The sequence below is a fragment of the Saprolegnia diclina genome (assembly GCF_000281045.1).
Source record: "Saprolegnia diclina VS20 unplaced genomic scaffold supercont1.14, whole genome shotgun sequence".
Classification (NCBI taxonomy): domain Eukaryota; phylum Oomycota; class Saprolegniomycetes; order Saprolegniales; family Saprolegniaceae; genus Saprolegnia; species Saprolegnia diclina.
In genome coordinates this window covers 550122-573191 of record NW_008246081.1, presented here as the reverse complement: position 1 = coordinate 573191, position 23070 = coordinate 550122, and the positions used below count along the sequence as shown (strand labels likewise).

Sequence of the window (23070 nt, the reverse complement as noted above, 5' to 3'; positions counted from 1 at the left end):
CGCACTTGAGTAGCATGGCGTCGCTGCCAGCAGCGCCAGAGGTCGACCTGGACCTTATCTCGCTCCTCAATGCAGACTGGAGCGACGCTGCGCACTCAACCTATGTGGCGCCACCACAGCGCTCGGCCGACAGCTTTCTCCGCTCGCTCTACGAAGAAGATGTTGCAACCAAGTCGTCCCGCGGCCTCCACACGTTCGCTCGCCCTCGTGTTCATGGCCTTGGCCTTGGCTCATGTATGATTGCTGTGTAGATCCACGCAGCAGCGTCGACCAGCGGCGAACAATGACCTCGAAGCTGTCGTCTTGGAGCAGCGACGGCGCATCAAGGCTCTCAAACGAGAGCTGAAGGCCAAGGTACGTACTTTTGATCGTCGGGGGTACACGTTGAGCGCTGTCCTAGGATATGGAAATCCAGCGGCTCAAGATGCAGCCGGTCGAGCCGAGCAATGTTCGCGCCAGTCGCCCAGGGCCCAACGAGGTAATGCATCGCCCGCGAAATGACGACGCCTGACACACTTCTTTGCAGCTTCGCGCCGAGCTCGACGCGCTCAAGGTGCGCTACGAGCGCACACGAGACAGCAACACGGAGCTGCGCCGGGTACATAATGCATCAGACAACTCGCTTCCTACCAAACACATTTGTATGCCAGCGGGCAAAGGAGCTCGACGCGCTCTGTCAGCGGCAAGCAGCCGCCAATACAATCCAGGCGCAGACGATTCAGCGATTGTCGGCAAAGACCGCAGCAGTACGCTCGCTGGGGTCACTGTCCCGACCTTATCAACGGCGCGTCGTAGGCTGCCACGTCAAAACCACGAGCGCCGACCTTGCGTCCCACGGCTATTTCTGCCCCGGATCGACGTCTTCTCGAAGAGATGCACGCGCTGCAGACAGCTAGCCAAGCCGAGGTTGCGCGGTCGTTGAGCATGCGGCAACCGTTTCACGGCCCGTCTCTTGGCCCATCTCTCGCCGTGTCGACAACTGAGACGGAGTACATGGCTCTGTCGCCGCCACCGACCCCGCACCCTGCGTCGCCCCAGGCCTTGGTCCGGCCGGCGGCGCTGCCGGTCGCGCCACCCGCGCCGCTGCAGTGGAGTCGCCGCCTGCCATCGGCCCACCCCCAAACCTACGGCACCTCTGCGCCAATCACAGCCAAGCTCCGGGCGCTCTATCTGAAACAAAAGACCAAGGCCGAATGATCGCCAAGAGCCTCCGCGACGCGGCGACGCACACGAGCGCAGTGCGGCAGCTCGTGCTGCGCAAGTCGGAAGACCTTCTGTGCATGAACCTCATGTGCGAGCGCGTCGGCGAGGCCTGCGTCTGCAAGCTCAGCGTCGTGCTCGAGCGCCTACCGCAGCTGGAGCACTTGGACGTGAGCCGCAACAACTTGAAGTCGCTGCCGCCTGCGATCTTTTCACTGCGCCATCTCACGTCGCTCAACGTGAGCGGCAACAAGCTCTCGTCGCTGCCCGACGGTCTCTTGAGCAACCTCGCGTCGTTGGAAGCGTTGTACGTCGAGGACAACCCGGACTTGACCGCTTTGCCAGCCGACGCGGTGCTGCCCGCGCTCACTCATGTCTACGCACGGGGCACGTCGCCAACGTTTACGCTGCCACCATCGCTGGCGCACGCCGTCCTGATGCGAGACAAAAAGTAAATCAAAACGACCCTATCGACTAGCTTGTGGTGGTGTGGTATCGACTAACTAGAGTTTGGGCAAATTGAGAAAGCCCGTCGAGCCGCGCTTTGCGAGCATATGTGGGACACCGTGGGAGCGCGGTGCGCTATTAAACGACTTTTGGCTCAGTAGCGGACGCGGCTTGGTCGGCTTGGGCGGCGGCGCCACGGGCCGCACGACCGCCGGCTCCTTCTCGACCTCGACGGGCTCGGCGAGTTTTTGTAACACGAGTGCTGGCGCCAGCGGCGTCGTGCGCGGCGCTGGCTTGAGCCGGCACTTGTCGCCCGACACGCGCATGATGGTATACTGTCCATGCACGCCATCTTGGATGCTCCTAGGAATCTCGGCGGCTTGGTGCCCGAGCGGACCGAGGCCAAAGGCGCTGGGCTCGGGCGGCACAAGACGCGCGTCGTCCACCGACGCGACCTGGACCGTCCACACCACGGGCAGCTGTAAGAGCACCCGCGTCGGTCGAAACCCCGTGTGGAAGCTCCACGGTGTCTGCCGCTGGAGCTTGAGGGGCGGCGGCATCGCCGCTGCGAGCTTCTCGACCGTGTGCATGGTCGAGGGATCCATGTCAAGCATCGTGATCAAGGTCGAAACAAGGCCCGTTTCGTAATTGTCGTCGCGGTCCGAGAGCTCGGCGTTGAGGTGCGCGAGTGCGACGCTCGAGACTTGACGAATGTCGGACGCGCCGACCTGCGAGAGCATGATGAGCAAGGGAATCACGCCCGCGGCTTTGGCTTGCGCCTGAAACGCACGATTCCGGGTCGCGGTAATGTTGTGCAGCAGCATCACAACGTGTCGGCACGTCTCGCGCTCACGGGCGCGCGTCAGCGTCTGCAGGATCGGCACGATCCGCAGGTCGTGCAAAAGGGGCGGAATGCACGCAATGTACGTCGAGAGCGTTCGCAGAATGAGCGCGATGCGTTCGGCGATCTCGCTGGTCGATGGCGGCACCGCCGACGCAATTACGTCAAAGAGACCGTCGGCCACGAGCTGCGGGCCGCTGTGGCCGCCGCGCGCGAGGCGGCAGAGCGCAATGACGCACAGACCGATCGTGCGCGGATTGTTCCCGCGGGTCGCCGCGCACCGGAGAATGCGCACGGCTCCTTCGTGCACGAGTTGATTGGCCGCGGCCGCGTCTTCCGAGAGGGTTGTCACGATCTCGGCCGCGACGTCTGCGATCGCGACACCGTCTTCGTAGCTCAAGACGTGCAAGAGGGTTGGCACGACATCGGCCGTCAGCATCGCAGGATGAAACTTGGCGTGGTAGCTCATATTGTGGAGCACTTTGGCGCCGGTCAAGAGCACGAGCGACTCTTCGGACGTCTGTAGAATGCCCACCACCGACGCAATTGTCTCGGCTTCCTGCAGCTTTTCGTGGGCGCCAACTGCACACGAGAGGTTGCAGAGGGCGCTGAGAGCAAAGAGCGTCTGCGGCCCGTCTTTCGCGCACACCATTTGCAAGAGGAGCTCAATGATCGGCAAGGTGGCCATGGCGTCACACACATCCAAGCACATGGAGAGCGCTCCGAGAACGCTCGCGCCAAACCGCCCACAGAGCGTGCTGCCGTGCTCGGAGAGCAGCAAGACAGCGTTGAGAATATCGCCTTGGACCAAAGCGGCTTCGTGGCCGCCGTCAAAAGTGACGTTGGCAAGGCACGCTGCGAGCTTTTGCCGCGTCTCTTCGTTGTTGACGTCGCTCTCGCACATCTTGGCGACAACTTGACCAATGTTGATGTCCAATAGAACGCTGAGAAGACTCGGATCGCACGAGAGGTTGTAGAGGGCGGTGACGCACAAGAGGCGAATCTCGAGGCTATCGAGGCGCGCGAGCTTGACGAGCGCGTAGAGGACGCCGCCTTTGATCATGGAATGGCGGCAGTCGTCGTGGGTGAGGGCGTTGAAGAGCACTTTGGCGCAGATCTCTTTGGTCGAGTCGCTGTTGATGCGCAAGAGCGAGTTGACGATAAAATCGGAAATGGTACCTTCCTTCCAGAGGTGCCGGAGACCTGAGGGACCGCGGGTGCCACGCTCGGCCGCAAGCCCGCAAAGCGCAGTGGCGCAGTGGATCTGAACCTCTTCAATCCCCGAGCGCATCATGACCACCAACGTCGGGGGCAGCTCGATGCAGCGCGAGAGCACGTCCGTGTAAATGTTGGCGGCCGCGAGCTTCGCAAAGGCAATCGCACAGTTGAGCGAGATCTCGGCGTGCGGGGACTGGGAGAGGTCCATGAGCATCTGCAGGATCGGGGTTGTGGGCGACGCCATCGCAGGACCCGCAAGGTTGCAGAGCGCCGACGATGCACACAGAAGCAGCTCCTTGCACGTCCCGTTGGTCGTCGTGAGTCGCTTGAGCAACTTGAGGACGTCATCGAGTAGCATTTTGTCGCGACTGCTGTCGTCGAACGACACGTTGCAGAGCACGGCGACGCAGCGCTTGTTGGCTTCAAGCGACTTGGACGGCTTGCGAAAGACTTGCGAGAGGATCGCAATCGCGCCTTCCGCGACCAAGCCGGGCCGACTCGGTGCGTAGAACGAGAGGTTGTAGAGGCAGTCGAGGCAAATCTCCTGGACGCGGCTGAGCTGAATCGTCGGCTCCTTGCCTTCGTCTTTGATTTGGAGCGGGTCCTTTAGCAGACCAAGAAGCGTCGCGAGTGTGCCCGGGGCGAGCAGAAACGGCGCCAAGTCCACGTGGGCGCTAAAGTTGAAAAACGCGAGCGCGCAAAATTCCCGGATACTCGGCGCCGACGTGGCCGTAAGGTGCAACACAACGTCGATCGCGTCGCACTGCAGTAGCTCCGCGCGCGACGTCTCGTGCTCCATGAGGCCGCAGAGCAAGGCGACCGCATGGGTCTGCGTCATCGGCGTGCCGTCCCGTAGAAAGTGCAGCACGAGCGGCACGACACCGTGCTGCGTGAGCAAGAGCCGGTCGCTCTGCACCACGTTGGCCAGCGCCAGCGAGATGTTGCTCTGGACGACGCTGTTTTGCATGTAACCAATTTGAATGAGCCGCATCGCAAGGACGCTGCTAATGCGCTGACGTTGCGCGTCCGATCGGCACGTGAGGTTGGCGACCGTCACGGACGAGAGCTCGCGGACCCGCTCGTCGGGCGTCTCGAGAAGAATGTCGAGCACGCGTAGAATCGGGAGCTGGCTCAAGTACCCATAGTTGGTTTCAACGCCCGAAAAGTTGCAAAGGGCCATGGCCACGAGCCGCTTGACGTCGGTGGATGCGCCGGGGTGGCACACGTCGGTCAACGGCTCGAGGAGGCCGTCTTCGACCGCCTAATCTCGACGCGTTACGACGCTATGCCAGCGCGCTGTGTCTGTACCTTGATGCGGGGACCGGTGAGGACCGAGAGGTTGGCCATGGCCTGCGCGACAAAGTGCAAACTCGGCGTATCTTTTCGCGACGTCATTTTCACGATCGTGTGGGTCACCGTGTCCGAGACGGTCGCGCCAGCGTACGATGCAATGTTGATGAGCGCCTTGAGACAGGCCTCTTTTGTGTCAAAGTCGGTGCTGTTCAACATCGAAATCATCGCCGGTACCGAGCCTTCTTGGAGCAGCCGGAACTGCCCCATGCGCTCGTACGACCCGCGGCAGAGTCCAATCGCCGCGTTGCGTCGAACGTCTTCGTGCTGGAGCTTGGAGAGCTCCATGAGACCGCCGAGAAGACCTTCGTCGAGCATGCGCGGAATGAGCGCGCCGTCACACGTGAGATTGACGAGAGCTGCGGCACAGTACTTTTTCACGTCGTTGTCGTCAAAGAGAGAGAGGCGCACGAGCGCGGGAACGCAGCCTTCGAGCACCATGCCCGACTCGTGCCCTGCTTGCAGCGCCAGCTACCAACCGTCCAAATCTCAGTTTGGATGCTTGGTGCAGATCCAAATACCTGGTACAAGCTACAGGCGCACTCTTGCTTCATGCGCACCTCGCGCGTCGTCGCATCTTCGTCAGCGACTTCAATGCGCGCGTCGGTCGGCGTCGTTGTCGCAGCAGCGTTGCGCGGTGTGGAGGGCGCGCTGGATACGGTGCTCGTCGTCGGCGCAGCGCTAACTGTGGTGATGCTAAGGGTCGTTGCTGGCGTCGCCGAGGCCGTCGCTGGTGCCGTCTCGCCTACAGCAACACAATTCGTACGACCGCCAGTGGATACGAACGTATACGCGTCTCGCTGGACGTGGTCATGCGCGAGAGATAGATCATGCCGTCGTCGTAGTCGCCGCGCTGGCTAAAGAGGTCGCCGTGGTACCCGTCGATCGAGTAGTTGCAATTGCGCGGCGTGAGCTTGGACTTGAACGCCGTCATGTTCATGGCAATGGCGCGGTGCGAGTTGCGCCGATCAAACGGCGCTTTCTTGATGTCACTGGGGTTGGGTGTTGACGGGCGCGCGGGGAGCACACTTGCGGACGAACTCGACGGCGACACGGCGGACGGCGGTGTCTCGGACGGCAGCACTTTGGTGTTGATGTGCTTGTACAGCGTGCGCACGAGCTCTTCCTTTGTCGTGTGGTTTTTCCAAAAGTTGCGCTGTCGATGGAGCTTCCAGTGCTTGACGAGGTCGCGGAGCTCTTCGGCGCGAATCGGCGCAGTCTTTGGATCGCGCTTGCGAGGAAAGAGGTTGTAGCGCGTGAGGTAGACACGGAGCACATCGAGCTCCTTGTCGCGCTCGAGGTCTTGGAGCAGCTCCTGCGTGTGTCGCGCCGCTTGGGACAAGCGGTGGCTCATCGCGAAGAAATATGGCCCGTTTCGATCGCCTAAATTAGCTGTCCGACTGTCGCGTGTCGTTGCGGGCGATTTCTCGATACGTCGGCCGCAACGAGATCTGAGATGCAGGCGGTAGCCACTACGCCACATGCGCGCGTCTAGGGCGAACCGCAAGAGAGCGCGGCCGTCCAAGCTAGAGCTACGACACATTCCGCGATGATATGGTGGTGGCAAAATAACATACAAGACACATTGTCGTCGAAACCAAGATGAATAATGTACTAAAGAAGCGTCATAGAATGGGAGGGAGGCACTCGGTGACCGAGTTTTTGTGGCTGAGACCCATGCTACCGATGCTGCGGGAGCTTGGCTTGGTCATCTTGCTTGTTGCGCGATGACTCAGTTTCTTGGTTGTCGCGATGCTGGGCTTGCGGGGACTCTCCTCTTTCGAGCCGTCGCCGCGGCTTGCCGACGCCGTTTCCGCGGACGGTGGCGGTGTCGGTGTCTTGGGTTTGAGTTCGGTGGCCGGCGCCAGCGCTGCAATGTCTACCGCGCGCAAGACAGAGCCCACCGACATGTGCGCGAGGCGCGTCGGCGCCTTGAGGCGGCTCTTCTGGCTGCTCACTTGCAGGATCTGGAACGAGCCAAACAGCGCGTCCTTGATCGTCGATGTAAACTCGCAGTGTTGCTGCGGCAGACAGCTCAAGAAGCTACTCGGCTCGTGCGGCACGAGTGTCGCCGCGTCGACAGGGTCGTCCCGTAGCGTCCACGCCACCGGAATCGTCTGCGGTAGGTGACTTGCCTTGTCGTTCTCGCCTTGCAGAAAGGCCCACTCTTTCTCTTTCGGCGCCCAATGCAGCAGCAGCGGCATCGTTGTCGCGACCTTCTCGGCGCGCTGCATCGCCGGCGGATCCATGTCGAGCATCGAGATCATGGTCGCCACGACACCGGGCTCGTACGCCTCGATCTCGTTCCGGTCGGCTTCCGAGAGCTCGCAGTTGATGTGCGCGAGCGCGACGGCGCAGATCCGCACCTCCTCGTGCGCGCTCAACCGCGCGAGGCGAATCAGCAGCGGAATGACCCCCGAGACGCGGACGTTGCGCTGAAACGAGTGGTCGCGGGCGGCTGTCAAGTTGTGGAGGAGCATGACGCAGTTCTTGGTGGTTTCCTTGTCGCCGGGCGCCGCGAGTGCATGAATGAGCGGGTGCAACCGCTTGTCCTGAATCATTTGGGGGATGCACATGGCGTACGTCGAGAGCGTTCGCAGGATCATCGAGCAGCGCTCCGTCATCTCGGGCGACGCTTTTTTATCGCCCATCGGGACTGCAGCACACAGAATGTCAAAGAGCCCGTCGTCCAAGATACGCGTGCCGCTGTGGCCGCCGCGCGAGAGCCGAAGGAGCGACACGACGCAGTGCTCGATCGTCGTCGGAGTGGCGTCGATCGTCGCCATGCGCAGTAGCTGCACCGCACCTTCCCCCACCATCGCATCTAGCAGCGACGGCGCTTCCGAGAGCGTGCACACAATGCGTGCGCACACATCGGCGACGCTGGTGTAGAGAAGGCGGTTGCCAAAGACGCGAATGAACGTGCGGATAAAGTGGTGCTTCATGAGCGCCGGGCGGTGCTTGGCCTGCTGCGTCATATTGCACAGAAACTTGGCGCTCGTGAGGATGATCCCCTCGTCTTCGTTGGCTTCGCTTACGACGTGAAGCATGGCGCTGATGAGCTCGGCCTCCTCAATCTTTTCGTGGAGATGGCTCCCGCACGCGACGTTGCAGAGCGCGTTGGCGGCAAAGAGCACCATCGATGGGTCTTTTGAGCACACCATGCGCTTGAGGACGTCGAGGGCCGCGCTCGAGGCGAGGCCGTCGCAATTCGCGGGCTGCATCGAGACGGAGCAGAGCACGGACGCGCCGTAGCGCAGGCAGTCGCTGTCGCCGTGCTCGCAGAGCGCGAGGATTGCGTTGAGCACGCCACCTTCCATGAGCTTGATCTCCATGCCCGGCGAGAGCGCCATGTTGGTGAGGCACGCCGAGAGCTTGCGCCGGCTCTCTTCATGCTTAAAGTCCGAGTCGCAGAGCTTCGAGACGACGTGGGGCACGTTGGCTTCCATGAGCGACGGCACCATGCTCGGGTCGCTCGAGAGGTTGTAGAGCGCGGTGACACAGAGGATGCGAATCTCGACGCTTTCGAGGCGCGCGAGCTTGATGAGCGCGTACAACACGCCGTCTTTGATCATGGCGAGGCGGCAGTCGTCGTGCGCGAGGACGTTAAAGAGCACTTTGGCGCACACGACCTTGGTCGAGTCGCTGTTGATGCGCAGAAGTGAGTTGACAATAAAGTCCGAGACCGTCCCTTCCTTCCACATGTGCTTGTTGGTTTTTGCGCCGCGCTCGCAGGCCATGCCACAGAGCGCGGCCGCACAGTGGATCTGAATCTCTTCGATGCCGGAGCGCATCATGACCACCAGTGTCGGCGGCAGTTCGACGCACTTGGCGAGTGCGTCGCGCAATGACGCGTCGGCCGCGACCTTGGAGTAGGCCAAGGAGCACACGAGCGCAATGTCGGCGTGTGGCGTGTGCGAAAGGTCGATGAGCAGATTCAAAATCGCTTGGCCCGAGTGAATGAGACCCGGTATCGCAAGATTGCAGAGCGCGGTGGCACTTGCCAGCTGAAGGTCCTTGGTCGCTGCCGACGACGCGGAGAGACGCCGAAGGAGCTTGAGCACGTCGTCCTGAAGCATTTGCGCGTGGGCGTCGGCGCAGAACGAGAGGTTGGCGATTGTGGCGGCCACGCGGGTGTTGAGCTCCGGGGTTTTCGCGACTTTACGGAAGACGGCGACGCACGCCGCGACACAAGTTGCTTGGACGAGCACGAGCCGGCTACTTGGGTAAAACGAGAGGTTGTAGAAGAAGTGCAGACACTGCTCCTGGATGAAGCTGAGCGCAATCGTCGGGTCCTTCTCTTCTTTCGGGGCGACCGCGAGATTCGATGATGTAAAGAGCGTGATCATTGGGTCGAGAATGGTTGGCAAGAGCGCGTATTGTGCAAAGTCTTCGTAGCAGCTAAAGTTGAAGAGGCCGATCGCGCAGAGTTCGCGGAGCTTGGGCTCGCCGGTCGTCGCTAGTGCAATCACATAATGAAGCACGTCGCGCGAGATGATCTCGGCGCGCGACGGCGCATGCTCCATGAGCGTACACAGCGCCACCATCGCATTGTACTGTGTTGGGATCGAACTCTCGGTGAAGAGCTGCATGAGAAGCGGTACGAGTCCGTGGCGCATGAGCAGCAGCCGGTGCGCTTCGTCGCTCAGCGCCATGTTGGCAATCGCGAGGGACACATTTTCTTGAATTGCGCGCTTGGGGTTGTACCCGGTGGCGATGAGCCGGGGTGGCAGAGGACTCTCGGCGAGCATGACGATCGCGTCGCGGGTCGTCGAGAGATTGGCGATCGCTGTCGTCGCCATCTCGATGATCGCATCGTCGTCGAGCGCAAGAAGCGTATCGAGAGCGAGCAAAAGCGACGGCGTCGTGAGCAAGTGGTGGTTGGTGTCGATGCCCGAAAAGTTACTCAGCGCCATGGCAATCATGGTTTGGACGCGTGGGTCGTGACACGATTGCGTAATCAGAGGAATGGGATCGAGGATGCCATCGTCCGGCGCCTATGTTTGCAGTGGAGAACAATCTACGAGCGACTAGGTGTACCTTCATGCGTGAGCCCGTGAGCAGCGAGAGGTTGCAGATCGTTTCGATGATGAAGCGGTCGTACGCCGCGTCTTTCTTGGCTGCGATGCGAATGACCGTCGAAATGACCGACTCGGAGACGTTACCCCCTAAGATGGTTGCGTGCGCCTAGACATCCCTTTATGGAGGTACCGGAAAAGGACGCGATGTTGACGAGCGTCTTGACACACGCCTCTTTCGTTTCAAAGTCCGTGTTGTTGAGCATCGAGATGAGCGCCGGCACCGAGCCTTCTTGGATGAGTCGGTGTTGGCCTTGGCGCTCGTACGAGATGCGGCAAATGCCAATCGCAGCGTTCCGCCGAATATCTTCTTGCTGCACTTTGGCGAGCTCCATGAGACCGGCCAAGACGCCCTCTTCGATCATGCGCGGGCAGAGGCTAGGGTCCACCGAGACGTTGACAATGGTCGCCGAGCAAAATTTCTTCACGTCCAAGTCGTCGTAGTTGCACAACTGGACAATGGCCGGGATGCATCCTTCGAGGACGATGCTATTCTCGTGCCCCGGCTCCAGCGTGAGCTACTTGATGGTCTTTACCGCTATCCCACACGATTCATAAATCGTACCTGGTAGAGACTGCACGCGCACTCGGCCATCAAGCGCTTCTCCCGCTGCGCCGCGTCTTCATCCAGCGTCTCCATCTCGGGGGCGAGCGTCGCCGGCTTGTTTTGGTCCAGGAGGTTCTGCAGCTCCGCTTCGACAGCCAACGGCTTCTCGGGCTTGGCGAGGCGCGAGACGTAGATCATACCGCTGTTGTAGTCGCCGCGCTGGCCAAAGAGGTCACCGCCGTACGGGTCGAGCGCCTGGTCGACGCGACCGCCTCTCGCATCAGGCATTGTGTTGAAGCGCGAGACGCGGCGTTTCACAGGACTCTCAGTCGTCCCCGCGCTGTACGGCCGTGTCGGCGACGGCGCCACGGGGGCCATCAACGGCGGCGTCGGCGTCAACGGCGGTTCGGGCTGGAGCGGCAGCGGGTTCTTCTCGTTCGGCAGCACTTTGGTGTTAATGTGCTTGTACAGCGTGCGCACGAGGTCTTCCTTTGTCGTGTGGTTTTTCCAAAAATTGCGCTGTCGATGGAGCTTCCAGTGCTTGGCCAAGTCCCGGAGCTCTTCGCTGCGAATCGGCGCCGTTTTCGGATCCCGCTGCCGTGGAAACAAGTTGAGGCGCGTGAGGTAGACACGGATCACATCGAGCTCTTTGTCGCGCTCGAGGTCTTGGAGCAGCTCCTGCGTGTGTCGCGCCGCCTGGGACAAGCGGTGGCTCATCGCCGCCGCGAGATCGGTTTTCGCGAAACGAATTTTAAAGATAGCTCGCGCCAGAACGCAATTAGTGTTGTACCCTACCCCTTGTCGGACGGATCCATACGATGACGCGTCCCCGATGCAAGCTTGTGATGGCGGTGCAACGTGACGACACGCGACTCGTCTCGAGAGCAAGCAAGCATGGCAATCGACCGTGGAGAGTGCCCTCCACGTGACGGGTGCACGTCGATCCGTTCGTACACTATTCAAGTCTGCATACTATTTGAAGCGTCGACGCACGTAGACGCAAGGTATTTTGAGACTTGCTACGTGCTTGTCATCATGGCGCTCCGGTCGTTCAGCAAGGACACGCTGCAAGGTGGATGGCTTGCGACCACGAAGGCGTGCTCATGAACTTGTAGATAATTGGTACGAGGAGCGCTGCGAGCCGCTCCAGGGCGTCCTTCCATACGAAGAAAAGGTACACCTCCAGTTATATATCGGCAGTCACCCAACATGCGCGTAGACGCGGTATACGACGACGGTGGAGGCCGATTTCGTCAACCCGGTAGGGATTCAGCGCCGCCACGAGCTGCACAAGAAGGTATATCTGCTGCGAGTTGGTTGGCGTCATGTGTTGACGTAGACACCGCGGCCACGCTTGCTTCGCAGCGACAACTACGAGGAGGCAGTGGCAGCACGGCCGATCCGCCATCGACCGGAAGCGGGTTTCGGTGCTGTGCTCCCGACGCCGGATCCCAGCCTCGCGAGCCGGCACCTCAAGACGATCAACCAAGAGGCCTTCGGCTATCCGTCGAGCGGTCTGCCCCGGCACCTTGTGCTGACCGCGGGCGGTGCGGGTGGCGTTCGCGTCGAGCACGGAAAAGCGGCGTCGGGCGCATCAGGCGAAGTCGTTCGACAGCACGCCGACCCGCAAAAGGACACGCATGCCCAGCGATCGTGGATGTACACAAAAGACCCGATCCTGGCGCGCGTGCGCCAAGGCGGCAGCAGCAACCAAGAAGCCGAGGCCACCAAGAGCCCACGCGCCCACTACCGGCGTCAATCAACGAGCATCACGACCGTCTATCAAAAGAAGGATGGAATTTACTACGACGACTAGATGACAACTTGAACATACTAGCAACCAACATACACGTGTTTTGCTCTTTGATGTCAATTGGTCGTTATTGTCCATGGCTAGGTATATGCGACGCGAGACGGTGCCGCAGCGCCGTTAGCTCGGCCGTGCACGCCGCGACGTGGGCAGGTGCGACATGCGCGACAACGCGGACACCACCCCGTGCATCGGCAAACACTTGAAAGAAATGAAGGAACCCGCCGTTCGCCGTCTCAAGCTGGTCCACCGCGGAAGCAAAGCCGCCTACAAAAACTCCTCCGCGTCTCTGAATACGCTTTGAGACGAGAGGCGCGGACCTTGCGTGGGCATTTGCAGCTGCGTAAAGTTGTAGCGAGAGAGGTTCGTGGTCGACACGACCACATCCGCAGCCTCGGGCGCGTGCCAATAGAGCTTAGACCACGACGCGGCTTTCTCGTAGACGGCTGCAATGTCACTGACTGCGGACTCCTTGGCCGATTCGATTGCCAAACGACACGCAGACGCCAGCGCCGCCACGTCATTCTTCGATGGCGGCGGGACATGCACGGCGTAAATCATGTTGCCAATGGTGGTGGCTGGCAGCGGGGGACGGAACACGGAGCGGACATTGACGAGGACGCGGAGGTACGTGGCCTTGGTCGCGTCTTGGCTCGCAACTAGCTGCCAGCAGAATGCAGATACGACGTCGTTTGTGCTCGCGCGCGGAAAGTTAGCCGATGCCTTGAGCGCGTTGATTTCGTCAGGCGAGAGCCAAAACACGAGCCCTTGTACGCAGAGGTCGCCGGGGGCACGGGCGGCCGGCCGGGACGCGTGAGGCGTCACAAAGAGCCATGACGTCGACGGCGTCACGCGCGAGAGACGCGCGTGCAAGTGAGTATAGGGTCCGCTCCAGTCGATGACGCTGTCTGGACGTCGTACATGTTGTGCCGCGTCCGCAACAAGCGAGAGAAAATGGTAGAACGACGCGGCGTCCCCAAGGCAATGGGCAAACTCAATCGACAGCACTGAGCCCGAGTGATCCGCAAGGTGCGTCACCGTGATAAACACTAATGGCGTCGACTGCTGGACCATCGCGCGCACCGAGGTCGCGTGCGTCGGATTTGCAAAAAGCTTGCTGAGCGGCCGCCGGACCTGCCACATTGTCGCGGTTGGTGAGAGAGCCACCGCATCGAGGTGTAGCTCCGAGACTTGTGTATGGAACGGGATCCCACATTGGTCGTTGTCCAGCTCGACCGCCAGTCGCACCGCTCGGTGGTCTTTGCCCGTGTGCCATTGCAATCGTCCAGCAAAGATGGGAAACGCATCCAGCGCCGTTCGAATGGCCTCCTGGAGATCGTCCGTGGCGATGACACTGGCGTACACAAGCGTGATTGGCAGCCATCGCGACGCTGAGAGCAGCTCGAGCGGGCCCAACAGAAAGCGTCGTCGCGCTGAAAGGTCGTGGCGAGGCCGCAGAACCGTGCCGTTGTTCCTGGTGGCTTCACTACCAACCATATGGCGCTAGAGACCTTGTAATGAATGAAGGAGCTTTCCAGACGACTTGAAGGTAATACAAATGTATGCAACACGTGGCATAGCGATCTTTGCGCAGACTTGACCATCCCACCAGATGCGTGTCCGTCCTTGCGCCATTTTATAGAACAGTCATAACTCAATGGTCAAACTGGCTGTCAAACTACTGTACACGCCTCGCCGCCTCGTTGTCGTCGTCGTGACGTGTCAAACGCAACAGACGGCGACTGATGTCGCTGGTTTCCAGAATCTTCTGCCCCACTTTGGAGCGACAAGATCGTTTGCGTGGTCGACAGCCCGTGGGACGCTGAAACCGCTCGAGTAGAAGATCGTCACATTCCATTTTCACGACCACCGTTCATTCCATGACAATTGTGCTTCGACCGGCCACCTTGGCCGACGCGCCGGGCGTCGCTGCTGTCGTCGCCGAGGGCTGGACTGCGTTCTCGAGCTTCTTACCGTCGTCGTTTGTCGACGAGCAAAACCGAAGTCACTTGCCCCGGTTCCAAGAGCTCTTGTCGAAGCCGAACCCAAGCTCGAGCATGGTGCTCATGGTTGCTGTGGACACGCGTGACGACGGCACTGAGGTTGTCGCTGGCGCTTGCACCGTGGGCACGACGCGCCAGAAACCCGCGGCCATCAAGGACCTCTACACGTACGAGCTTCGGTGCATCTACGTCCACGCTGGTTACCACGGTCAAGGCATCGCAAAGAAGCTTTTCCAGGAGGCTCTCCGCGCGTTCGAAATCCCAGTAGATGCACCCATCTTTTGCAACGTCTTCCTCAAGAACGTTCGCGCCTGTCGCTTCTACGAAAAGCTGGGCGCAATCGAGGTGTACCGCGAAGCCAACTCGATCTATAGCCCCGAGCCGGAGTTCATCCTATCGCTTGCCTGGTCCCGGGCAGGGGATATTCTGTCGCCACCGACGGCAGCACGAGTAGCTAACAAGTAGAAGAAAAGTCTTCCAACTAAGAAAAGACCATGGCGGTAAATTTATGACCTTGATAAGACCAACAAATACAAGCAGATGAGAACTTTGACCTGCTCGCAAATCACACGCATTTGGCGCCCAAGATCGTCCGGATAAAGCTCGCAACGATCTAAAAACACGCGCGTTAAACTCGGAAAAGGGCCAGCGCCATCATCCGCATAATGTTTGCCGGATACGGGAGAGCGTGGATCTGTACTTGTGTTTTGTATCACGTGTTTAAAACACACGAAGACACATGTGAGAAATACACTTCTCGTGCAAGCAGTATCCGGATTTCCATCCGGCCCACACCACACAGGAGATTCTGGGGCGGCATGGCGGCGCTAGTCGAGAAGCTCGTCCGACTCATCGCTCGGTACATGGACGACGGAAGCGTCTTCTTTGCATGCTCATGGACGCTAGGGCCTTCTACTCGGACGAGCATATCGTCGTGCTTGAAGCTCTCCTGCGCGAGCGCTTCCTAAAGGTACCCACCACGCTATGGGCAGCAGCGCATGACGTCGATCGGCCCTAGGACGACGAGATGGGCAACGCAGTGAACCTCCAGACAAAGCAAGTGCGCAAGATCTGCCATGATCTCGAGAAGGAAGACATGATCTCTCGGTGCGAGTGGCCTCACCGGCGAAGCACTGACCCTGGCCTGTAGCGAGGAGCTCAACGACAAGAAGCTCGGGGGCGCGTCCAAGGCGACGTATTGGTACGCACAGCTAATGGCGAAATCCTGCAGCTAAAGCACATGCAGGTACATCGACTACAAGCACTTTGTCAACGTCGTGCGCTACCGCCTGTACATCATCGCGCACCATCTCAAGGAGAGCGAGCAGCTCGAGATTGAGCGGCAGACCTTTCGGTGCTCCAACGATGACTGCGGACGCGAGTACACGGCCCTCGAGGCGCAGCTTCTCCTCACGCCCGATGTCTACGAGTTCCACTGCGGTCATTGCAACTTCAAGCTCGTCGAGGTACGACCTTTTGGTGTACCGTTTTTACGCTCCTCACACCCCGCGTCTAGTGTGACAACAACGAGAAGCTTCAAACGATCAAGGGGCTCCTGGCCAAGGTGAGGACCCTTCAGCACTGCAAGGGCCTTATGGATTACTTGTGGTGTAGTTTAAGGTCCAGCTCAACCGCCAAGAAGACATGCACGATGGCATCTACGAGTGCTTGGCGCGTATTAGCGAGTGGCAAAACTCGGGCCAGGCCCTCCCAAGGTCCGTACGAATATTCTATATGACAAAATCCGACTTTTTATGTTAGCAATCTGCCGAGCGAGAACCGCGCCGCTGGTATCGGCGGCGCGTCCACGGCCAAGATGAACGGCCGCAATGGCGGTGGCGGCGGTGGTGGCGGTGGGGGTCCTGGTGGCAACCGTGGTGGCGACGAAAAGACCTCGGGCCTCTACGGCAAGTTTGAGGTTCGTTGCGCGTCGTCGAGCCATCAGAATAGTTGACGCTGGGTGTCGCATAGGATGCCAAGATCGTGATCGACATTGCTGAAAACGCCAACCAGGATGAGTACTCGACGCTCAACCCCAACAAGCCGGTACGATACCAAGCGATCGACATCGTCATCTTGAACCGAGCCATGTAGAAGGAAGAAATCAAGCTCCAAACGGCCAACTCGGGGCCGGCGATGCCCGAGTTTATCATGGGCAGCAAGATGAGCGACAACATGGCTGCCAAGTACAAGAAGAACGCGATTCCCGAGGTCCTCGCAACCAGTGCGTCGGCCGCGAGCCTCAACGCCGGTGTCAGTATGGGCCTCTCGTCCCGCGAGGCGGAGATGCGCGAGGAAGCCTTCCGTGAGGCATACAAGCGCGAAATGGAGCGGTACAACGAGATCAACGCGGCCGAGGTCGTGTGGGACTCTGTGAGTGGCAACAAGTGGGTCGACGCGGCCTCGAAAGAGGACGAAGACCTCGAAGACATGGTACGCACGATCGCTGTCGCGTGACGAGGGATTGACATGGGCCTAGGAGTGGGAGTGGTGCGACTCGACGCAAGACGATACCTATGACGAGGAGCAGCAGTCCGTCATGGTGTCTGTCAACGGCTGTCCGACACCCATCGTGAAGCTCACGGACGACGACCTCACGCGCATGACACCCGACGAATATGCAGCCTTTTACCAACTCTGCCGCTCCATGATGGTCTAAGCTCTGAAAGAAAAAGACAAATATGTATCAGATTGGATGCTTCTTCGCGAAGCATTAGTCGCTATCAGAGCCGCTGACGTCGGGACTGCCAATGTCCTGGAGACCGAGCGGTGCTGCCGGCGACCGGGGCGCCGACACGAGCGAGTTGAGACTTTCGTCGTAGACACCGCCAACCGCCATGAGGCCTTCCAGGCGCTTCTCTTCCTCCGCCTCCGAGTACGGACGGCGGTGGACGACAGCCCCCCGACGGCGCTTCTCGTCACCACCAAGCTACACGTTCCATGAGCAACTAACTACATGCGGCTGGGAGCGTACCTTGGTCTTCTTGAGCATAATGTTGGTCGAGAGACCGCAGTAGGTGGCTGCGGATGCACCCGGCTTGAGCATGAGCATGAGTTGCTGCACGTCGTTGGGGAACTAGAAAGGGCGTGTTAGCATCCCATGACTGAAGTTGATCGGGTACATGCGAGATGTTGAGAATGTAGTCGCGAAAAAACTTGAACTTTTCCGTCCCTTCGTCGTCCGAGTTCTACGGAGGATAAGCTCGCTGTCAGGGAACCGAGAGGATGACTGTACGTCGTCGTGGGCGGACGGGAAGAGGACCGAGCCGAGGAGAACGTCGCTGCCAGGCTGCGAGACCGTGACGACGTTGCGCAAGATGGACCGAGCTTCGCGTTCCTTGATGCTGGCGTCGGTCGTCTCCTCCGAGGGCAAAATGTCGTACGAGAGGATTGAGTACACGTTGCTCGAGAGGAGCTCGTCCGGGAAGACGTCCCAGACCTCGGCGGCTTTGAGGTTCTTCTTGAGCGGATGCTTGACCGTTTCCTTGGTCGGGCAGTTTACAAACGACTCTTCCGCGCGGACTTCAATGTCCTTGATGACCTGGAGCATCGACTGGTTCTTGTCGCGGATCTCGGTCTGGAGCTCGCTTTCGTTTTTAAACTACTTGACGCATGAGCCCACGGTACGAGGTAGCTATGATCAGTACCGCGTGGACGGCCTCGCTGAGATCCGTAGCCATGTACTCGGTACGGCGCAGCCACGAGACATGCGGGCGGATCTTGGCCTTCGTGAGGCTCGCGCCGTTGACGATCTCGGGCATCTTCATGAGCGCTTCATCTTCCGGGTCCATTTGGGCACCCACAGGAACCTCGTACTTCTCCGGGTCGATGAGGTCGACGGCCACGCCGAGGTTGCGCTCGGGGTAAAAGTCCCAGACAAAGTCCTTCTCGAGCTGGTTGGGCTTGTACTTGATGAAGCGCTGCGGGTCCTGCGGGTACGTGACGAACTTGGCATCGAAGGGCATGTCGGGCAGCGTGTTGCGGAACTCGAGCGTCCCGAGGAACTCGGACTGGCGCCCGAGGAGCACCCGGCGCTTCTCCTGCGCCTGGAGCTCGAGCACCTTGCGCGTGTGCTCCTTGCGCTCCTTGAGCTTGTCGTCCTTGTACTTCTGGATCTTCCGCCGGTCCATCGCCTTCTTCGTCTCCTCGTCGCGGCTGCGCTTCTTCTCGTCCTTCTGGCGCGGCTCCATCCTGCTCTTGGACCAGCGGCCAGTAGCACGTCCCAATTTCTAACTCATATTTCGGACACCGCCGTTGAGATTCGGATAAAGCCTATTCTAGGAACCTTGCCCAATTTTGATTTGTTCAAGTGACAAGACATCAAGCACAAGACCCTTCCTGGAGTTAACTCGTCATCGGCGCTACGCACTGTCCTTGATCATGCGCTCGTGGGTCTCGTGGAGGCCCTTGAAGTACTTGACCGTCTTGACCTTGAGCTCGAGCGTCGCATCTTCGTCGCACACTAGAGGCAATGTAGCAATTAAGGGAGCGTGGTGATGGCCTACCAATCACGGCCTTGGCATGGAGCTGAATGGAGGACACGGTCCACATGTGGTTGACGCCCTCTTCGATGCACTTGTATAGCGCGTAGGCCTTGGAGTGGCCTGTGATGATCACGAGCACCTCGCGAGCGTCCATGACGGTGGCCACGCCCACCGTGAGCGCCATCTTGGGCACCTGCGCCATGTCGCCGCCAAAGAAGCGCGAGTTGGCAACGATGGTGTCGTACGCCTACAGCTCATAGATAGCATGACGCGAATCTGCAGTTTCCGACGCACCAGCGTCTTGACGCGCGTGCGCGACGCCAAGGACGACCCTGGCTCGTTGAACGCAATGTGCCCGTCGGGGCCGATGCCGCCAAGGAAGAGCTCGATGCCGCCGACAGCGGCGATCTTGGCCTCGTACGCAGCGCACTCTTGCTCGAGATTGGGCGCGTTGCCGTTGAGAATGTGGACGTTGGCCGGCGGAATGTCAATGTGCTTGAAAAAGTTGGACCACATGAACGTATGGTAGCTCTCGGGGTGCTCCTCGGGCAGGTTGACGTACTCGTCCATGTTGAACGTCACGACATGTTTGAACGAGATTTTGCCCTCGCGGAAGAGCGCCACGAGGCGCTTGTAGGTAGGCAGGGGCGAGCTGCCAGTGGGCAGGCCTAGCATCGCCTCAGCCCACAGCACCAGGCGAGGTCGTACCGAGCACGAAGGGGCGGTCGGCGGTCGGACCAAAGTCCTTGATGCGTTGCACAACGTACGCAGCGACCCAGTCGCCGACGCGGGCCGCGTCTGGGGCGATGATCAGCCGCATATCCACTTCTGCATTGCGAGCGGCCAGCGTCCGGATAGGGTGCAGCCAACCGGCGCGATCTTGGAAAGGGCAACTTCAACTTGGCCGCAGAGGGCGCTGCAGGAGGCGCCGCGACGTGGTTCTGCCAAGTGTTCATCCCGCCGCACGCCCATGGGAGAGTTGAAAGCATGGCCCCGACGCGTTGCTAGAGTGTATTCTGTGGCAAAAATGCAAGTCATTGCTGGACTGCAATGTCCGAAAGGCCACATTCATTAGCGTTACGCACCGAAACGGCGGCGACTGGAAAGGCTGTTTGTGATGGCGGATGGCCCGACAAGTCGAGCGCTGCGACCGCCGCCCCGCGTTCGTTGGCCAACGCCGTGGTCGCCTCGGTGCCACGTTCTTCTTGGCGTCGCCTACCTCGCCATATCGATGGGTTGCAGTCTATTGTATGTGCAGGTGCTCACCGAGAGCTTTGCCAACGATCTGTGGTGGCCACGCTACAATGCGACGGGCTACGAAGCTTTTCTCGTCGACGTGGCCAACGACGCGCTTCAGACACGGCCCAATGGCTCTTTGGACCTTTTGCAATTGACAATCGACAAGCGCTACAGTGCGGCGGCTTCGAGTACGACCTTTCTTGCCACGTACGCACGCCGGCTCGCGCTCGTCGAGCTCACGACGCTAGAGTACGCAGTCACGAATCTCCGAGCTCTGGGTGCGTTCTGGGCGCCCTACATGAACGTACAGCACTGCTGGGTCGACTTTAACCGGACGTTCGAGCTTGCCCACACAACGAGGCGGCAGCGGCGCTGCAGTCGCAACTACCTGCGCAATGCAGCCGTGCACGTCGAGGCCACGCTCCGGAACGTTGTTTGGGACGAATTTATCGCGACATGGGGAGGACCCGGCGGGATGTTTACGTTGGCCATTCAGCTCGCGCTCGAAGAGACCCCGGCCGGGCGCCGCTGGCTGCAGACGACAGCAGCAGCCCGCGCTAGCACGTCCATAAGCGCGGAAGTCGCCTACTGGTCGGCCCACAACTTCACGCGATTTCAACTCAATTGGCAAAACAACGTCCAAACGGGACTCTCCGAGTCGTTTTCGATCACGAACGCACTTGGGATGGACCATGTCTTTAGCATCAAAGCGCTGCACCACCAACCAGGACCGCAAACCTCCGTCAACCTCTACTGGGGTCCCAACAACGACTGGGACGTCGCCAAGCTCTACAACATGAGCCTCGTGCGACACAGCGACAACTGGATCGGCCCCACGGACTGGGAAGAGCTCGATCAGCTCCTCAACGCAACAGGTGGACTCTCCGAGCCGCTGGCCACGTTCCACAACCGCGTCGGGCCGTACGTCTCGATCGATTTATATCTCGTGGGCGTTCCGCCGTCTGTCATGGCTGTCTACTATGCGTTTCAAGCGCTCCTGGCCAACGCCACAGTGCCTACCGCGTCTGTTCTCGTCACACCGACACCGCCGGCATGGAAGACAACGCCGCTTGCCTACATGGGCGGCAACCCCGCGTGCCTCTCACTGCCTCGGTTTACACCCTACGTGCAGCACCCGTTCAGCTACACCGACGACTGTTCTGGGAATGCTCCGTTCACGATCAACATGACTACGTATGGAATGCTCTTTGCGCGTCTCTGGGATCTTGCCAATGCCAGTGCGATCTGCGCCGTCACGGCCGACGCGCCGGTCTGTGCGAAGATTCTCTTGGAGAGCATTATCGTAGCACCCAACATCACACTGCCGCCACATGTCTTGACCGCCGCAAGTATCGATATGGTGCACACGAACGCGAGCCTCATGCAATTTGCGATCGACAGCTCTGGGACGTGGCGACTTCTGCGTGAGCCAATGATAGCACCGGCCTCGGCCGCGTGGACCTTCTTTGGCTGGCTCCTCGTGCACGACTGGATTCTCGGTAGGCGCGAAGTCGTCTCGTTCGAAGGCGACGTCTCGTCCATCGTCTTGGTCTCGGACATGTACGAGCCCCTCGTGTATCCGACGAGCGGCGGTGATCGGTACATGGAGGGTGCGACGCACTACGTTGCCTACCTCATCACGTCGTCCATCTCGAGTCGCGTGCTTCTCGCCGTCGTGGTTGTTTGCGTGCGCTTTCTATCCAAGGGCGCTGTCGACGGGAGCAGCCTCGTCTTCTTCAACCGCGTTGTCGGGTCCGTCTGGAGTGGTCGACCGCTCATGTTCTTGCAGGGAATGACCGCGCTTGTGATGTTGAGCACGGCGCAGTTATCTCTGGTCCAGAACTCTGTGGATGGCGCCACCCAGCTGCAATATGCGCCGCGACCGCTTTGGATCACTGCGATCATCGCGGGAGAAGCCACGTGGGTCTGCTACGTGCTGCAAGAGCTGCTGCTTGTCGCTGTGGGGGGCGCTGTCACGCGAGCCGCGAGTCCATACGGTACCGCCTTTGTGTGGGCGACCTTTCTAGTGATCGATGGCATGTACCCGGTCACCGCAGTCGGCAGCTTGAACCGGACGTGCATCAGCTATGATATGGACTATCAGCTGGACTGCCACAGCGGCAACCTTCGCATTGGTGACACTTATCGCGTCATACTTCTCTTGTCAATCGCTGTTGGCGTCACACTAGTCAGCATCGTCCTTGCGCGCCATTGGCGCCAAACGCCGCGCGTTGCACCGGTCCCTTTTGCGCTCATACCGCAGCTCCATTTGCACTTGTGTGGCATCTCGCAAGCTCTACTCACACTCCGATTGGGGGAGACAAGTCACGATGACATTGCCTACTTCATGTCGGGCATTCTTACGTGGACGCTGCGGGAGCAGCGATACCTCTTTGACATCAAGACGTGGATCTTTGTCGATTTGGGGCGCAAGAGCTCAGCGCCCGAGCCGTGGGCCGGACCCGCTTTGGCGTCTCCAGCTCCACAAGCGGCATCGAACGTGCAACGCAGTGTCGTGTCCCTTGCGGCCCTCGCGTACCTCGGAGCGACAATCGCGGCGAGCATCTCGTATATCCAAGTGTCGGCGGTAAATCTTGCCAACGACTTTTGCTGGTCCCACTTCAATAGCTCCGGCACCCATGTCTTCTTGGCCTCGTGGATAAATACGCAGCTTGTGCTCAATCGAACGCACCAAGGTCCGTTCCTCTTGACCTTGCCCAGCATCAACCTCTTCAGTCCCTTCAACGCAAGCACAGCCACAGTGCCCGCCGTCCTGAATTACGCGGCCAAGCTCCAGCACGGCGTCTTTGCCACTCGCCTCGAGGCCATCGTTGCCGGTCTCCGCGCCCTCGA

At 59.9% G+C, this 23070-nt stretch overlaps 11 protein-coding genes across 11 annotated transcripts in view; 6 read left to right on the top strand and 5 right to left on the bottom strand.

Moving 5' to 3' along the window:
- Nucleotides 1-14: 14 nt before the first annotated feature.
- Nucleotides 15-795, top strand: SDRG_05499 (hypothetical protein; the record flags this gene model as incomplete). The annotated part of the gene is made up of 5 exons (XM_008611215.1): nt 15-193; nt 252-354; nt 401-478; nt 527-598; nt 748-795. 5 exons carry the CDS (start codon nt 15-17, stop codon nt 793-795), a joined length of 480 nt encoding a protein of 159 aa, XP_008609437.1.
- A 398-nt stretch (nt 796-1193) lies between these two features.
- Nucleotides 1194-1655, top strand: SDRG_05498 (hypothetical protein; the record flags this gene model as incomplete). Its single annotated transcript, XM_008611214.1, has 1 exon — nt 1194-1655. The coding sequence occupies one exon, from the start codon at nt 1194-1196 to the stop codon at nt 1653-1655; it is 462 nt and encodes a 153-aa protein (XP_008609436.1).
- Nucleotides 1656-1661: 6 nt separating this feature from the next.
- SDRG_05497 (hypothetical protein) lies at nt 1662-6432 on the bottom strand. Its single transcript, XM_008611213.1, has 4 exons — nt 5849-6432; nt 5578-5801; nt 5015-5527; nt 1662-4967 (listed from the first exon to the last, which is right to left on the bottom strand). The coding sequence occupies exons 1-4, from the start codon at nt 6408-6410 to the stop codon at nt 1704-1706; spliced, it is 4563 nt and encodes a 1520-aa protein (XP_008609435.1). The 5' UTR covers nt 6411-6432; the 3' UTR covers nt 1662-1703.
- A 209-nt stretch (nt 6433-6641) lies between these two features.
- SDRG_05496 (hypothetical protein) lies at nt 6642-11421 on the bottom strand. Its single transcript, XM_008611212.1, has 4 exons — nt 10700-11421; nt 10268-10652; nt 10097-10224; nt 6642-10053 (listed from the first exon to the last, which is right to left on the bottom strand). Exons 1-4 carry the CDS (start codon nt 11396-11398, stop codon nt 6682-6684), a joined length of 4584 nt encoding a protein of 1527 aa, XP_008609434.1. The 5' UTR covers nt 11399-11421; the 3' UTR covers nt 6642-6681.
- A 278-nt stretch (nt 11422-11699) lies between these two features.
- SDRG_05495 (hypothetical protein) lies at nt 11700-12548 on the top strand. The gene is made up of 4 exons (XM_008611211.1): nt 11700-11753; nt 11797-11855; nt 11901-11978; nt 12021-12548. Exons 1-4 carry the CDS (start codon nt 11717-11719, stop codon nt 12495-12497), a joined length of 651 nt encoding a protein of 216 aa, XP_008609433.1. The 5' UTR covers nt 11700-11716; the 3' UTR covers nt 12498-12548.
- Nucleotides 12518-14034, bottom strand: SDRG_05494 (hypothetical protein). The gene is made up of 2 exons (XM_008611210.1): nt 12812-14034; nt 12518-12758 (listed from the first exon to the last, which is right to left on the bottom strand). The coding sequence occupies exons 1-2, from the start codon at nt 13986-13988 to the stop codon at nt 12562-12564; spliced, it is 1374 nt and encodes a 457-aa protein (XP_008609432.1). The 5' UTR covers nt 13989-14034; the 3' UTR covers nt 12518-12561.
- A 240-nt stretch (nt 14035-14274) lies between these two features.
- On the top strand, nt 14275-15055 carry SDRG_05493 (hypothetical protein). Its single transcript, XM_008611209.1, has one exon. It carries the CDS (start codon nt 14372-14374, stop codon nt 14957-14959), a length of 588 nt encoding a protein of 195 aa, XP_008609431.1. The 5' UTR covers nt 14275-14371; the 3' UTR covers nt 14960-15055.
- Nucleotides 15056-15275: 220 nt separating this feature from the next.
- On the top strand, nt 15276-17185 carry SDRG_05492 (hypothetical protein). Its single transcript, XM_008611208.1, has 11 exons — nt 15276-15353; nt 15401-15464; nt 15513-15601; nt 15645-15695; nt 15741-15960; nt 16011-16058; nt 16109-16209; nt 16256-16412; nt 16466-16540; nt 16589-16927; nt 16974-17185. The coding sequence occupies exons 1-11, from the start codon at nt 15313-15315 to the stop codon at nt 17151-17153; spliced, it is 1365 nt and encodes a 454-aa protein (XP_008609430.1). The 5' UTR covers nt 15276-15312; the 3' UTR covers nt 17154-17185.
- Nucleotides 17186-17207: 22 nt separating this feature from the next.
- On the bottom strand, nt 17208-18684 carry SDRG_05491 (hypothetical protein; the record flags this gene model as incomplete). The annotated part of the gene is made up of 5 exons (XM_008611207.1): nt 17208-17423; nt 17469-17570; nt 17617-17682; nt 17730-18095; nt 18142-18684. 5 exons carry the CDS (start codon nt 18682-18684, stop codon nt 17208-17210), a joined length of 1293 nt encoding a protein of 430 aa, XP_008609429.1.
- A 171-nt stretch (nt 18685-18855) lies between these two features.
- SDRG_05490 (glucosamine-6-phosphate isomerase) lies at nt 18856-19798 on the bottom strand (the record flags this gene model as incomplete). Its single annotated transcript, XM_008611206.1, has 4 exons — nt 18856-18956; nt 19000-19225; nt 19273-19646; nt 19687-19798. 4 exons carry the CDS (start codon nt 19796-19798, stop codon nt 18856-18858), a joined length of 813 nt encoding a protein of 270 aa, XP_008609428.1.
- A 411-nt stretch (nt 19799-20209) lies between these two features.
- The window catches only part of SDRG_05489 (hypothetical protein), a gene marked incomplete at both ends in the record, with an annotated part of 4718 nt that continues 1857 nt past the window's right edge, over nt 20210-23070 (top strand). The window contains one exon of the mRNA XM_008611205.1: nt 20210-23054. Within this exon, the coding sequence (XP_008609427.1) occupies nt 20210-23054 (2845 nt within the window). The remainder of the gene's footprint in view (nt 23055-23070) is intronic.

Coding starts and splice junctions, on each gene's coding strand:
- SDRG_05497 (XM_008611213.1), bottom strand. CDS start 6,410: ATGAGCCACCGCTTGTCCCAAGCGGCGCGACACACGCAGGAGCTGCTC. Junction 5,802..5,848: donor GACCACGTCCAGCGAGACGC/GTATACGTTCGT, acceptor GTGTTGCTGTAG/GCGAGACGGCACCAGCGACG. Junction 5,528..5,577: donor GCGCCTGTAGCTTGTACCAG/GTATTTGGATCT, acceptor GACGGTTGGTAG/CTGGCGCTGCAAGCAGGGCA.
- SDRG_05496 (XM_008611212.1), bottom strand. CDS start 11,398: ATGAGCCACCGCTTGTCCCAGGCGGCGCGACACACGCAGGAGCTGCTC. Junction 10,653..10,699: donor GCGCGTGCAGTCTCTACCAG/GTACGATTTATG, acceptor ACCATCAAGTAG/CTCACGCTGGAGCCGGGGCA. Junction 10,225..10,267: donor CAACATCGCGTCCTTTTCCG/GTACCTCCATAA, acceptor CAACCATCTTAG/GGGGTAACGTCTCCGAGTCG.
- SDRG_05495 (XM_008611211.1), top strand. CDS start 11,717: ATGGCGCTCCGGTCGTTCAGCAAGGACACGCTGCAAG. Junction 11,856..11,900: donor TCCTTCCATACGAAGAAAAG/GTACACCTCCAG, acceptor ACATGCGCGTAG/ACGCGGTATACGACGACGGT. Junction 11,979..12,020: donor GCCACGAGCTGCACAAGAAG/GTATATCTGCTG, acceptor GTGTTGACGTAG/ACACCGCGGCCACGCTTGCT.
- SDRG_05494 (XM_008611210.1), bottom strand. CDS start 13,988: ATGGTTGGTAGTGAAGCCACCAGGAACAACGGCACGGTTCTGCGGCCT. Junction 12,759..12,811: donor GCTGCAAATGCCCACGCAAG/GTCCGCGCCTCT, acceptor GAGTTTTTGTAG/GCGGCTTTGCTTCCGCGGTG.
- SDRG_05493 (XM_008611209.1), top strand. CDS start 14,372: ATGACAATTGTGCTTCGACCGGCCACCTTGGCCGACGCGCCGGGCGTC.
- SDRG_05492 (XM_008611208.1), top strand. CDS start 15,313: ATGGCGGCGCTAGTCGAGAAGCTCGTCCGACTCATCGCTCG. Junction 16,413..16,465: donor GCCTCTACGGCAAGTTTGAG/GTTCGTTGCGCG, acceptor GGTGTCGCATAG/GATGCCAAGATCGTGATCGA. Junction 16,541..16,588: donor CGCTCAACCCCAACAAGCCG/GTACGATACCAA, acceptor CGAGCCATGTAG/AAGGAAGAAATCAAGCTCCA.